Source organism: Sapajus apella, unplaced genomic scaffold (assembly GCF_009761245.1).
Source record: "Sapajus apella isolate SASKATOON/1434 unplaced genomic scaffold, GSC_monkey_1.0 scaffold28, whole genome shotgun sequence".
NCBI classification, from domain to species: domain Eukaryota; kingdom Metazoa; phylum Chordata; class Mammalia; order Primates; family Cebidae; genus Sapajus; species Sapajus apella.
In genome coordinates, this window is record NW_022436968.1 from 19630892 (window position 1) to 19646262 (window position 15371).

The 15371-nt window shown below is 35.5% G+C and overlaps 1 protein-coding gene across 3 annotated transcripts in view; it reads left to right on the plus strand.

The window, feature by feature from the left end:
* ATF2 (activating transcription factor 2) overlaps positions 1–15371 on the plus strand; it is a 91500-nt gene that overhangs the window by 54892 nt on the left and 21237 nt on the right. For all 3 annotated transcript variants that reach the window (XR_004273299.1, XM_032292890.1, XM_032292889.1), the window contains 2 exons: positions 1844–1930; positions 13884–14033. Coding sequence is in view for 2 of the 3 variants with exons in the window: in XM_032292890.1 (XP_032148781.1) it covers positions 1844–1930; positions 13884–14033 (237 nt within the window). In the remaining variant the exon portion in view is untranslated. The remainder of the gene's footprint in view (positions 1–1843; positions 1931–13883; positions 14034–15371) is intronic.

The window sequence follows — 15371 nt, forward strand, 5'->3', positions numbered from 1 at the left end:
TTTTTTTTTTTTTTTTTTTTTTTTTTTTTTTTTTTTTTTTTGAGATGGAGTCTCGCTCTTGTTACCCAGGCTGGAGTGCAATGGTGCGATCTCGGCTCACCGCAACCTCCGCCTCCTGGGTTCAGGCAATTCTCCTGCCTCAGCCTCCCGAGTAGCTGGGATTACAGGCACGTGCCACCATGGCCAGCTAATTTTTTGTATTTTTAGTAGAGACGGGGTTTCACCATGTTGACCAGGATGGTCTCGATCTCTTGACCTCGTGATCCACCCGCCTCGGCCTCCCAAAGTGCTGGGATTACAGGCTTGAGCCACCGCGCCCGGCCCCATAAAACATTTTTATTCAAACAAACTTCAAATATGTCTGACATTCAAGTTTTCATCCTGAGAACCACTTTTTGAGACATCTAGCATAGTTTCTAGGACACATTATTTTTATTTTCATCTTAATCATTTATAATTTATCACTTTTTGAATGTCTCTATTATTCTCTTCCTTGAAATCTTACACAAGAGTTAGGTACTTAATTATGTAATAAAAAGATGCTTTTTTTCCCCTTGCCTTCTAAGATACATATTACCGATCAGTACAATGTAATCATTTACTATGTAGCCAAAAATTATTTTTAGGCCAGGTTTGGTAATCCCATCACTTTGGGAGACCAAGTTTGGTGGCTTGCTTAAGTCCGGGAGTTCAAGACCAGGCTGGGCAACATGACAAAACCCCATCTCTACAAAAAATAAACACAAATCAGCCAGCTGTGATGGAAACACCTGTAGTCTCAGCACTCAGAAGGCTGAAGTGGGAGGATCACTTGAGCTGGGAGTTGAGACTGTATTTAGCTGAGATTACACCACTGCACTCCACGCTGGGCAACAAAGTGAGACCCTGTCTCAAAAATAATAAAAATAAAATTTATTTTTAAAAGCTTACTTACAGTAACATTCCAATACTTTTGGTGAGATTATCCCCAAGAATATTACTAAAATTAATGTTTGCTATTTATATTTTCTTAATTAACTAATTCTTCCAAGTGATCTTTCCAACTGTCCAAAATTGATTGAGGTAGTTTCAAGATAATGGCCTTCTTTTAAAAGAACTTTGTTGTTTAAAATGCATTATTTGAGAGACTTTGTAAGGACTCAAATATAAGGTATCTGCTTCCTCTTTACTGAGGATATTTTTTTGAGGAGGGAAATATTCTTGCCTTGTATTTGAGATTCAGATTTTCCTGTTACATATTCCTAGTAATGAAAGCAACTTGAAATGAAAGAAAAGATGTACTTTATTTATACAATAACTATATTCACTCAGTGTTAGGTTTAAGAAAAAAAGGAAAAAAACAAAATGGTAAAAACCTGTCACAGATTATTATTATTATTTGAGAAATAATTAGTGTGTTATTTGTTATTATAATGTAGTACCTGTAACAAAATTCATTATATATATTTTTAGAAAAGCAAAGTTCATTATTGAAATTATTTTTTATGCCTAATTGTCTTGTGTTTTGACATTCTAACTTTCAAATTCAAAATGGAAGTATATCAGATCTTTAAGAGATTTTACATTAGTCACTTGGAATACTGTGAATTTCTAAAAGGAACCATTATCAAAGAAATTGTGAAAACTGAAGATCTGGAAAGCACATGTCTCAGAAATTGATACCTTTTGAAGGATAAATAAGGATATAAGACCAAATAAGGGTTTGGTATAGAGATAAAATCAGCTGGAGATAAATTTACAATGTTCTGATTCTTAAAGTCTGAAATTATTATAACAGCAGTAAAGTGCAAATCTCATTTTGAATATATTCTCTAGCAATTATTTTTCCTTATCTTATGCATAGCTCGTTCGACCAGTCACCATGGTGCCTAGTGTTCCAGGAATCCCAGGTCCTTCCTCTCCCCAACCAGTACAGTCAGAAGCAAAAATGGTAAGCAAGATTTTATTTGTTCTGTACATAACTTGAGGCTGTTTTGAATTAATGTTTTCATTAAAGCCTGCTTCAAATGCACAATTAAGATCACATTTTTATAAAGTTACGGACAGTGTTATTCTATAGATGAACCAGAAAATTTGTAAAAAGAAATCCTCCTTTAGCATAGTGAGTAGTTAGTGATACTTTAAGTAGGTAAATTAGAAGTTCTATTTCTTGTCACTTGCATCTTGTCTGGCTTTTGCCTGTGGCTTTTTCTCCTCCTAGTGGAAGATAGGAGTATTATATCTAAAGCTACGTGTAATCCTCTGAAGGCAGTGCTGCTGATAACAATGAGTGGTTTTAAAACTATTAAAAAGAATTTCAAAATAGTATACAAGTTAGCAAACATGATACATATAAAGAAAACCACTTTTTACTGTTGTGTTATTTAGATGCTTTTAAATTGTTTAAATGTGTATTTTAATTTTAATCCTAACTCCACTATTCACTACCTTTAATTAAGCAACTTTAACTTTCCTGAGATTCCATTTTCTCATCTGTAAAATAAAAGGATTAAGCTCTGGTTTCTGGGATACTTCTTAACCCTAAATCCTATAAACTTTTTAATTTTCTTAGTAGATCTGATGCTTAATTTTAAAATCAGAGCCGGTCATAGCAGCTTACACCTGCAATCCCAGACACTTTGGGAGGCTGAGGCTGGCAGATCGCCTGAGGTCAGGAGTTTGAGACCAGCCTGGCCAACATGGTGAAACCCTGTCTCTACTAAAAATACAAAAATTAGCCGAGTGTGGTGGCACACGCCTGTAATCCCAGCTAATCTGTTAGCTGAGACACAAGAATTGATTGAACCTGTGAGGCCATGGTTGCAGTGAGCCAAGATCACACTACTGCATTCCAGCCTGGGTGACAGAGTAAAACCCCGTCTCAAAAATAAAATGATAAAATAAAAATTAGCGTAATTCTCCCTGCTACAGTACAATACAATAATGTTAGTTAATAACATCAATTAATTGTGGAGATGTTAATGTTCTATATCATAATAGGGCTAAGAGCAATTAATGTATCCATAGGAAGTCAATAGTAGTTATTAGGCACCTTGTATTTGCTTCAGTTCTTTGCTAGGCACTATACTAAATGTAAATTTTTACATACCAAAACATACTGCAAAGCTGAATTTTTTTTTTTCCATTCCACAATCACATCCTTTATTTCTATTCTTATTTTCAAGGAAGTGTCCATATTTCTTAAGCCACATTCAAGGAAATCATGTCTTAACTATTTTGGTTGTTTCCTCTCCTTCATCTTGTACATGAAACTCTGGCAGATTTAATATTGGCATCCATCATCTAGTCAAATCTCTCACATGTTCTTTAAACCAATCAAATTTGGGATTCTCAACATTTTCTGTGTCAGTAAAAGGTGTGGAATTAGTAGATTCGATGAAGACCTGTTTTTCCTTGCCACATTGGACTTCCAGACACCATTTGGATTGGGTTTAGAAGATGGGGAAGTACAGATGTTTCTTGGCCTGATTCTCTTAACAGTAGAGATGTAGAAGAGAGAGTGAGACCACGAAGAGACTGGCTGTTGACTGCAGGGCGCCTTGAAACTGTTACAACAGCTGTTTGATTGGAATAAATCTGCCTGGGTAGGAGCAGTGCCAGCCGCAGCAGCCCCAGCCCGAGCCTGGTCACCATTGCTCTGCCCATGTCCTCTCTGTCGGTGCATGGCACCTCTCGCTGGATGCTGGGTGCTTGGAGAACCGCTGGCTCTGGGCCGGTGCAGGCAAGGTCTTTTTTTTTTTTTTTTTGAGATGGAATCTTGCCCTGTTGCCCAGGCTAGAGTGCAGTGGCACCATCTCCACTTACTGCAACCTCCACCTCCCAGGTTCAAGTGATTCTCCTACCTCAGCCTCCTGAGTAGCTGGGATTGCAGGCACGTGCCACCACGCCCAGCTAATTTTTGTATGAGACAGGGTTTTTCCAGGCTGGTCAGGCTGGTCTTGAACTCCTGACCTCATGATCTGCCTGCCTCAGCCTCCCAAAGTGCTGGGATTACAGGCATGAGCCACCGTGCCTGGCCTGAAAAGTTTTTACTGCTATTCTCCATTAGTGCAGATAATGAGTCAGAAATTTGCACAGGACAGCCTGTTTTAGCAGTAAAACTTACATATTATCTGAATGAACAACAGTTGATTGAACGGTATAAAAATTAAGTGGTTACTGATTGTGAGAGAAGACCCTAAAAACCTAAGGGGCAAAATTTTCACATCATAATATGTTCAGGTCAGAGCTTTGGAAATACTAAGATGAATCTTCTTAACTTGATAGCAGAAGAGCTTCATCTGGGGCATTTTTTACACTTCCTACTTAAACACAATGTATTGATGAAAAATTCAATTTAAGTTACCATGCAGTGGGAACTGAGTAGAGCAGAAACAGATGTAAAAAGAAGATCCTCTTATTGTGTGCTGCATCTAAAAATATTTTTACATATTCATTGGACTTTTTTTCTATAAATTATTTCAAAAGGAACAAATCCAATTTAAAGAAATACCTTTGTCTACAAGTGTAGGCCATATTTTATGAAACTGTTAAATTGACCTAAATTCTTTTAGGTCATTAGAAAATTAAATTTAAAAGAATAGAAGTATTTTGTGTGCTTGTATATTAAAAAAAACTACTAAAGCTATAACTTTAAGAAATTTATATATGAAAAATAATCATTGAAGACCCAAAAATGGCATGAGGAGTCAAAGATTTTCCCATCTAAACTTAATAATCCAATTAAATTTCTTATTAGAATTTTGCTAATGTAAAGTAGCCATATCTAGGTGATTGCCTATTTTAACTGGGATAATAAGATTGTCCTGTTTTGATTAAATAACAAGACTGAAATTATTCCACTACTTTAATTTGTTTTAGCTTTTCTTTATGGAAATACTCTAGACATATACAAAGTAAAGAGGATAGTATAATGAACCGCCATGTACTCATCAGTCAGCTTCAATTATTAGCAATATACTACAGTTCTTGTTTATACTTCAGTCCATTCTGTACTTCCATTCAATTATTTTTAATAGGTCTTGCTTTAATGTAAAATTTACATTGAAATGAACCACTTTTAACCATAGTTTCAATAAGTAAATGCATTTGTACAACTCATAGCCCTGTTATGATGTAGAATATTAACCTCTACCCAGAAAGTTTCTCTCTTTCCAGTCAGTCCACTCCATCTATTCTGATGTTTATAACCATAGATTAGTTATAGAATTCCATGTAAATAGTCATTGTATACTCTTATATTCAGCTCAGCATGTCTCAGATTCATCCATGTTGGTGAGTGATCATAGTTTGCTTCTTTTTATTGCTGAGTGGTATTCCATTGTGTGAATATACCACAATTTCTTTGTTCATTTTCCTGCTGATGAACACTTTAATGGTTTCTACTGTTTAGCTATTGTGAATAAAGCTACTATACACAATCTTGTATAACTCTTTCCGTGGCCATATATTTTCATTCTATTTACTAAATAGCTAAGAGTAGAATTGCTGAGTCAGAGGATACATTTAACTTTATAAGAAGTTGTTAAACCTTTACCCAGAGGTTTACATTCCTACCACCAGTGTATGGGAATTCCAGTTATTCCTGCATTCTTGCCAACATTTGGATTTCTTTGTCTTTTTAATCATAGGCATTCTAGAGCTGTTTAGCAGTGTCTCACAGTTTTAATTTCTGTTTCCTTTTTGACCGGACATTAGTTGTCAGGTCTTTTGCCCATGTAAAAAATTGTGTTGCTTTTCTTTTGCTTTTCTTTTATTGATTGATTGATGGAGACGGGGTTTGGCTCTTTACTCAGGCTGGGGTGTTGTAGCATAATCTTGGCTCACTGTAGCCTCAATCTTCCGGTCTTAAGTGATCCTCCTGCCTTAGCGCCTCAAGTAACTGGGACTACAGGAGCATTCCACCATACCTGGCTAATTTTTGTATTTTTTTGTAAAGATTGCCGTGTTGCCTAGGCTGGTCTTGAACTCCTGAGCTCAGGCACTCCTCCCTCCTCAGCCTCCCAAAGTACTGATATAACAGGCATGAGAGCTACCACCCCCAGCCAATTGCTTTTTTTTTTTTTTTTTTTTTTAAATTTTTGAGACAGAGTCTTGTTCCGTTGCCCAGGCTGGAGTTCAGTGGCACAATCTCAGCTCACCGCAGCCTCTGCCTCCAGGGTTCAAGTGATTCTCCTGCCTCACCCCCCTAAGTAGCTGGAATTATAGGCACCTGCCACAGGGTTTCACCATGTTGGCCAGGCTGGTCTTGAACTCCTGACCTTAAGTGATCAGCCTGCCTCAGCCTCCCAAAGTATTAGGATTACAGGTGTGAGCCATTGCACCTGGCTGGAATTCTTTTTTCGTTTTTTTTTTTGGTCAGAGTCTCTCTGTCACCCAGGCTGGAGTGCAGTGGTGCAATCTTGTCTCACTGCAACATCCTCCTCCCAGGTTCAAGGGATTCTCCTGCCTCAGCCTCCAAGTAGCTGGGATTACAGGTACACACCACCACGCCTGGCTAACTTTTGTATTTTTAGTAGAGATGGGTTTCACCATGTTGGCCAGGCTGGTCTGGAACACCTGACCTAAGGTACCCACCTCCACCTCCCAAAGTGCTGGGGTTACAGGCTTGGGTCACTGAACCCAGCCTGGAATTTTTTTTTTTTTTTTTTTTTGAGATGAAGTCTTCCACTGTTGCCTGGGCTGGAGTGCAATGGTATGATATCAGCCCACTGCAACCTCCGCCTCGCCTCCTGGGTTTACACAATTCTCCTGCCTCACACTTAACTGGGATTACAGGTGCACACCACCATACCCGGCTAATTTTTTGTATTTTTAGTAGGGATGGGGTTTCGCTATGTTGGCCAGAGTGGTCTCGAACTTCTAACCTCATGATCTGCCCACCTCAGCCTCCCAAAGTGCTGGGATTACAGGTGTGAGCCACCACACCCAGCCAGAATTCTTTATATTCTTTATATATACTGGTTATAAGGTTTTTGTTAGAGAGAGAGATACATATATTTCTACTGTCTTATTTTCTGTTAGTCTGTAGCTTGCCTTTTTCTTGATGGTATGTTTGTACTCCCATTGAGTAATTACTTTTGTCTTTAATGTTTGTTTCCTCCTACTTAATTAAGCTTAATTTGCTTATCTTTTTGGGGTTTCTTAAAGTAGAAGCTTAGATTACCAATTTAAATCTTTTTTTTTTGGCCGGGCGAGGTGGCTCATGCCTGCGCGAGGTGGCTCATGCCTGCGCGAGGTGGCTCATGCCTGTAATCCCAGCACTTTGGGAGTCCCAGGCGGGCGGATCATGAGGTCAAGAGATCGAGACCATCCTGGCCAACATGGTGAAACCCCATCTCTACTAAAAAATACAAAAATTAGCTGGACGTGGTAGCCCGCGCCTATAATCCCAGCTACTTGGGAGGCTGAGGCAGGAGATTGCAGTGAGCTGAGATTGCACCACTGCACTCCAGCCTGGTGCCTGGCAACAAAGCAAGACTCTGTCTCAAAAAAAAAAAAAAAAAAAAATCTTTTTTTTCTAATATAGATATTTAAAGCTATAAAATTTCCTCTATTCACAAATTTTGATATGCTATATTTTCATTATCATTAATTTTTTAATTTCCCCTGTGATTTTTCTTTGACCTGTGGGTTATTTAGAAGTACACTGTATAATTTCCAAATATTTCAAGGCTTTTCTATTTATCTTTTTCATATTGATTTGTTTTAATTACATTGTGGTTTGGGAACTTATCTTTGGTATGTTTGATTTTCCTGTATTTCCATTTTCTAATAGATCATAGCTATTTATTTCAGCTCATTTGTGAAACAGTAGATATTGCTATGCTGGTATGGTAACATGAACTGGTAACTTAAGATATCAATTGACTGGATAATGGAATTCTGATTACTTGAGGTTTTTTGTTGTGTAGAAATTATTTATTTCACACTTCAGTATTCTTTTTATATTAACATCATTTAACAACTACTTCTGTCAATTGTTACATGGCAAACATTTCCAAGGTTCTAAGAAATTCAATAGACATGATCTTAAATTTTGAGATTTTTCTTGCAAATGTGTTCAGTGACCATCAGGAGAGTCAAAAAAGAATGGTCTCCTAAGAAGGCCATTACTGATTTTTTTTTCCAGCATGGGTAGCAATTAGGATTATATTTTATCAATGATATATTTTGTTTTGCATTTTGTTTTTATTTTTTTTGGTGGGGGGGAGATTTTTATTAAAATATGCCTTTGATGGTGACTTGTACACATGATGATTATTCAGGGACTACTTTTTAAAAAATAATAAAAGATTTATTTAAGATTACAAGTTTAAAAACTTAGTTCTTTCCTAAGTTCTCAAGGCAATTTACATATACAATTATGTAATGATTGCTTTTAAAGATCTTAAAATATAATCTTAACCACACTAAGCTATATACATGTTAAACTATGTACTCATTAATTCTCTCAATTGTCTGAATTTCTCGTTCTTCAATAATTCTTAAATGTAAGTAAACTTACAGTAATACATGGTTTTCTTAAATATTTATTATTTAGAAGCTTACTTAAGATTATCTCAGCACTTACAACTAAAATCACAGGCCCAAGTCAATCTCTTAAGTAAACATTTTCAATTAAAGTCCAACTCTATTATTCAGCTTGGCAAATTAGATTAGACACTTTTAGGATATAAAACACCAAATAGGTAGAGTTTATTTGAAATTAAAGTTTGAAATTAAAATCTCAGTGGTAATTGGTTTACTTTTTTAAGCTTCAGTGGGCTTAAGAATCACCAAATAAACAATTCTGTCATCCCAGCTGAAGAATGTTGAAGATGGGTTCATATCGCAGTGCACAGAGCTTTCTTAATGACCAGATAAATTATCACAGAACTTGATTATTTCCTGCATTTAAAATGGACTCCAAGTCCACGCTCTCCAAATGGGTGGTTTCCAGATCACATTTCCTGGATTCATGTTACACATTAAATGATTTTTCTAACTCTTCACACCCTCCCCTCCCCACTACCCTACCCTCCCCACCACCACCTTAAAACTTGTAATTTCTTCTTTTACTGCTTTTGTTGGATTTTGCTTTGTTATTTCCAGGTCTTTGAAAGTATTTTAAACATCATCCTTTTAGGGTTCTGTGTCTGTCTCAAGGATTTATTAGACCTTTGTGATCACAATCTGTTAATGACATGCTATGTATTGTAGCAGTAGTGATTCTGCTAAAAATGACCTGTGGTTGAAAATAAGAGAATAATGGGATTGGAATTTGGAAGAATGAGTAGCATACTACAGCTAAAGAGAAATTTACTTTGTTTCTTAACATAGCCAAGGATGCTTTCTTAATTCCCTGATTTTCAGATGTTCATTGCCTTTCCAGGAAGATATTAAGTATACATTGTGTTTGTGTCTGCTGTGAATACTGAAATAAGATCTTTCTTTTCTGCAAAAAAAAAAAAAAAAAAAAAAAAATTCCTCAGAATAAGCTCATGTTTTTTAATTTTTAAGAACTTTAAGCCTTTGGAAAAGTAAGAACGTGGTAAAGAAGTGTCAATAGGGACCGAAAAATGCAAGACTATCCAGTACTTTTTAATATAACAGAAAAATTCCCAGCATATAAATTCTTATAGAATTAGACTAGATGTTACCAAATATTGGTTTAGGGGTTTTGTTTGTCATTAAGCACATAAATCATATTACCCTAATAAGAAAAAAATTTTCTTTTGTAATATTTGTAATCAAAAAGCAACTCTTCTGAATAAGAAAATGTTAATCATCTGGGAATTTTAAGATTAGGAAAGTTTTTAAATAGTATCCTCCAGAATCTTCTTTTTTTAAGACGTGTGAAAAACTGAGAAATATCTTTGCACACAGTGGGTAGGCAGTAGGTTTTCTGCAGGGGGTTTCTACTGAGAGCTGACAGAGGGCATCTTGGCAAATGTTCAGAAACCTACATTAAGTTGGTTGGGCCCTGCGTGGAACCTCGTGTTCAGCAGAATTCTTCTGACCTGCCTCTGCATGCCGAGCTAATCAGCAAACACCTAATGAGCCCACTCCAAAGAAACAGACCCTCTCTCAACCTACTTGATTTTCATATGTTCTCTGGGGGTGGGGAGACAAGACTTCATGAGGACTGATGATGCTGCAAAGACCACAATAATGATAATTAACTTGCTGAATTTAGAAGATTATGCTGTTAATTAGTTGCAAAATAAAGATAAGTAGTAGAGCAGCAGATGGTAGGATAACACCCAGGAGATGGAGGGTTATTGCTCTGATGAGCTTTTGTGGCACATATGAAATAATGGATCTGACTTTTTCATAAATTGTTTCTAGAGAACATTATCTTTTTTCTTTGAACTATGATGGAGTAGTTTGTTCCTACCAAGTTCTGACCAGAGTGATAAAATTTGTTTTCAAGGGTGCAACATAGAAGTTGAATGACAGATTATTTCTAGCAGATCACCTCTTAAAGTGAATGTGTCAGATTGGTCAGCACAACAAACTATTCATCCTTTAATTAATTGAAACAATCTATATCTAAGAAAAAAAAGTTTTCAATACAGTAGTTGAACTTTACATCACTAAAAATTGTACATTAAAAAACGGATCTGTTTCTTAGAAAGATAATAGCAAAGACATTTTTGCTTATCAAAGTCTGCCTTTACTTTAAAATTATGCCTAAGTTTTCTTGTACATGTTAGATAATATAGACCTTGTAAAATCCTTTTTTTTTTTTTTTTTTTTTTGAGTCTGGGTCTTGCTCTGTTGGCCAGGCCAGAGTACAGTGGCTCCATCATAACTCACTGCAGCCTCAAACTCCTGGGCTCAGGCAAACTTCCTACCCCAGTCTCCAGAGCTGGGACTACAGGCATGCACCACCAAACCTGGCTAATTTTTAAGTTTTTTGTAGAGATGGAGTCTCGTATTGCCCAGACTTGTCTGGAACTCCTGGGCTCAAGTAGTCCTCCTGCCTTGGCCTCCCAAAGTGCTGAGACTACAGGCATAAGCCATCACACTCCACCTTAAATCTTTAATTTTTATGAGTGCTCAATCTTTATTTCTCAGAGTTCTCAATCCTTATTTACGTATATTTGTTTATTGACAGAGATTTCAGTCTTGGTAATGGACTGACCAATATCAGATGCTTAATTGATTACTAATATATTTAGAAAATTTAACATTAGACTAGAGGTCCAGTTTGGTAAAGCTTTTGTTTAAAATATGTTCAGTGAACTGGGAGTAAACAAATAGAATTTCTGGTTTTATCTCTGCTAACTATGACTATGAGAAGTAACCAGTCTTCTGGAGTTTCTGTATCTCTAAGATGGTGATTAGACTAATTGACTTTCATTATCTCTGCTAGCTATGAAATTCTATTGTAAAATAAATGTTCATTATATTTGTTTTTATTTATTTTTTTAAAACCAAAGTATTTGGTCTTCTTTAATTTATATTCTTTATATTAATTATAAAATGTATATGAATGATATTTAGTGGCTGCTTTTTTTGACCTAACTCATTCTCATTTTTTTTTTTTAGCATATGTGTGTTTTTGTTGTAGTTTAAGAAAAATTAATGGACAGTTTAGAACAGTGTTAATTAACCCTTAAAATCTTTTTCTTCTGTTGTATGCCCACTGGCATACTTTTCAAGTCAGACCCATTGTAATCAGTGTAACAGCATGGAGCAAACATTAGAGCTTCCTCACTGGATGAGTACTGTATACCCTAGGGCAGTCAAGGAAGGATAATGAATGAATACTGATGCTGCTTTTAAGTGCTCTATAAGGTAGTAACTTGCCCTACTAAAGATTATTCAAGGGAGTGATGTTTATGTACTTCAGGTTCCCCTATGTGCAGTTACTGTATTTCATTAATTCTGAGAGTTAAGCTCTTCACTGTAAAACTTTAAATGCTCTTCAATTCTATGATGTTTTCTACCTAAGGACTTAAAAATGTCTTACCAACACATAATTTACAAAGCCTCACATTTCTACCTCTAGTTATATTTGTGCACATTTTTTTAGCACTGTAGACTGGGTACTAGTCATTGTATTTTGATGCCTAACATTCTATTTATAAAATATATAAATATGCAGACTGGCCACCACCCAAGACTCTTCCCCCTTTGTTCTGACCCACACTTTCCAACTTAGGTCTTTCTACTTTAAATACTTCTTGATCATTTTCCTATGTATTCCTATCTGATTCTAGCCAGCTACTTCTTTAGTCCCTCATTTAATTTCAGTTTTAATTCATCCATTTCCACATTATCCTGTCAATTATTAGAATCCTAAATTTCCTATGTTTTAGCTACTAATATAGTTGTTTCTGATTGTTTATAAAAGGAACCAGAACTCTTATCTGGATTCTGAAAGATTCAGTTTTTGATATAGTCTTGAGCATATCTCACATATAAAATATGTCTGGGATCAAACCAATGCTTAAGATGACCCTTAAGGACATTTTGATAATTCAAAAGCGTAGGCACTCTCCTGATTCGTTGGACCTTCATGCTAAGAAAATAGAGGCCTCAACAGTATTCTTAAAGAAATAAGGAAACTGACATCTGAAAAATTATTTTATGAGTCAGATAGTTTTGCATGTTATATTTATTTGTCAACTCAACTCTGCAAGGAAGTTATTATTCCCAGTTTTATAGGTAAATAAATTGAGACTCAAAGATTAATGATTTGTTCAAAGTCACAGATAGTTTGAGGTAGAGTTAGCTTCTGAACCAAAAGCATATTCTCAGCTGTATAAGACTTCATAGTATATTACATGTTCTAATCAGTGAAAGCACTAGGACATTACATATGTGGTACTTTTTATAATTCATAAAGAAGTAGTCTGTCAGAAAAGAGGGAGAAAACATGCCTAATCATGGCTTAGCAGTTGCAATAACAGATTTGGAATTCTCACTACTTAGGATTGTCTTTTATATCATTAAGCCACAAAGCCTCTGTATCAGCAATAATAGTCTCAGGTCTGTTGGGTCCCTGAAGTCCCTTTCATCACTGAGGTACTATGTTATTTCATATTTACAGATCATAACAATAAAAACACCTTTAAGGGCACATATGACTATTTTCACTAAAGATACCAATTTCTGTCAGTTAACAAATATGTTTGTTTTGTACGTATGTAGCAAATCAATATACCAGTTGCTAAAAGGAATACTAAAAATTGTAAGATAATCTCTGCTCTTAAAGAGCTTACTAACTGATTGGGAGATAAAATAGTCACATATAACAAATTTTTATTGATAGCATAAAGAAGCTTCATTCAAATTGTATCTTGATAAAGTGGTAGACATAAATATCTAGGACCTCATTCTAATACTAGATCTATCATGCTCTGAATGTGTGTCCAATACAATGCAATTAACTGGCAAATGCAACAGCAAAAGAGAACTAGATCTGTTTACTGGGGACAGGGAAAACCTAAGAGAGGCAAACCCAGCTGTAGGTTCTAGGAGGAGGCTCTCAGTTTGGGGCCATTTGATCTCTGTTTGAGTTGAGTATGGGATACAGTAATGACGTAGAAGAGAATAGATGAAAGTGTACATAAAAATTAACTTGTATTGCTTATTTTAGTTAACAAAGCTAGTTATTTTCAGTTAACTGTTTTTAGGAACAGCAAAGTATAGAATTCTCTAGTAGTAGTAGACAAAAAGACTCAGGGGAGCTTCCTAAGATCTTGTCATTTCTTCTTATTGATATTCATAATAATCTTAGGAATGCAATGAAACACAATAAATGAAATCTAATTTTAAAACCCGATGTTTGTGTGTTTCTTAACAAATACTTCTTTTGGTTTACTGAAGAGCATACTGAGAGTTGGATGGAGCATAAAGCAAATTTGTTTTTAATGGTGTTTGCCTTTCAGAGATTAAAAGCTGCTTTGACCCAGCAACATCCTCCAGTTACCAATGGTGATACTGTCAAAGGTCATGGTAGTGGATTGGTTAGGACTCAGTCAGAGGAATCTCGACCACAGTCATTACAACAGCCAGCCACATCCACTACAGAAACTCCGGTATGTATGTTGTTTTTATTATTTAGCACTCTGTCATCTTTAAACAGACAAGTACAGTGTAACTTATGACTTATTTTAAAAATATTATTCTGGCCATTTTGTTATTCCAAATCAAAAGCCTTAGGAAAAGGTAGCTCAGTATACAAGTATTGATAATAAAAATAAAAATAATAGAGCAGTTATTACTGTTCAGGACACCTGTAAATATATCTGTGGGTGTCCATATATGCTGGTCTGATGTGAAACAATTCTTTTTAAAGAAAACTTTTTTTTTCTGTTGATTTTACAGTGAAACTAAATACTGCTTTGAGAAATTTCCTTTACTATTTCCTGATTGAGGAAGTTTATAGAGTTGTGACTTTCCTTTTTGGAAAATAGTCATATAACTAGAAAAATAAGATTAGGGGCCAGGCGCGGTGGCTCACGCCTGTAATCCAAGCACTTTGGAGGCCAAGGCGGGCAGATCACCAGAGGTCTGGAGTTCAAGACCAGCCTGACCAACACGGTGAAACCCCGTATTTAAAAAAAAGAAAAAAAAAAAGAAAAATAAGACTACAACCTTATAATAAGAAGAACGAAATTGTATCTTGTTTTCTTATTGTCCAAAACTACAAATTTGACTTATAAACTATAACTATTAACACTAGGTGTTTTTCTTGCTGTGGCATAAACAGGTTTGATTTGAACTATCCTGCTATGTAACCAAGGTATTAAGGTTATAGGAAAATTATTAGGCTGGGTTCTGTAAATTTTGTAGACAATAACAACTTATTTGCTATTATTAAGGGATGCTGTATTCTTCAGAAATGTATATAAATCTTATGTTCTTTTTCAAATAGCAAAACTAAAATTTCTAAACAATATTTTTAGATCTCTTCTTTAAAAATTGATTTTCCTTTTTCCTAAAGTGCCATATGTTTTGATTACAATGCCTATCATATTCTAGTATTGTGTTGCCATCTACAACCATTAAAGTGTGTGTGTCCCAAAGAGGCAGATTTTTTTTCTGTTTGAGTTACTAGCAGAACAAGTAATTCTGTTTCTGTTTTCAGTATTTGCTCACTCATTGTAAAACATTACTCCTTGTTATTTATTGGTATATGTAACCTTATCTCATTTACAGGTAATTAGAAGTCTTTTAGAGAAATATATAGATATATATTCACATGCATACATACATATGTAGGTATTATATTACTAACATAAATCAAACGGTTCCTGAATTAAAACTTGTGAAACATCACTAAAGGAGCAAATATGCTTTATGGCAGCTGTTTATATTTGAGACCCCTTTCACTTATCCCTAGTTTGTGACTCCCTGTGAGATGATTGATATTG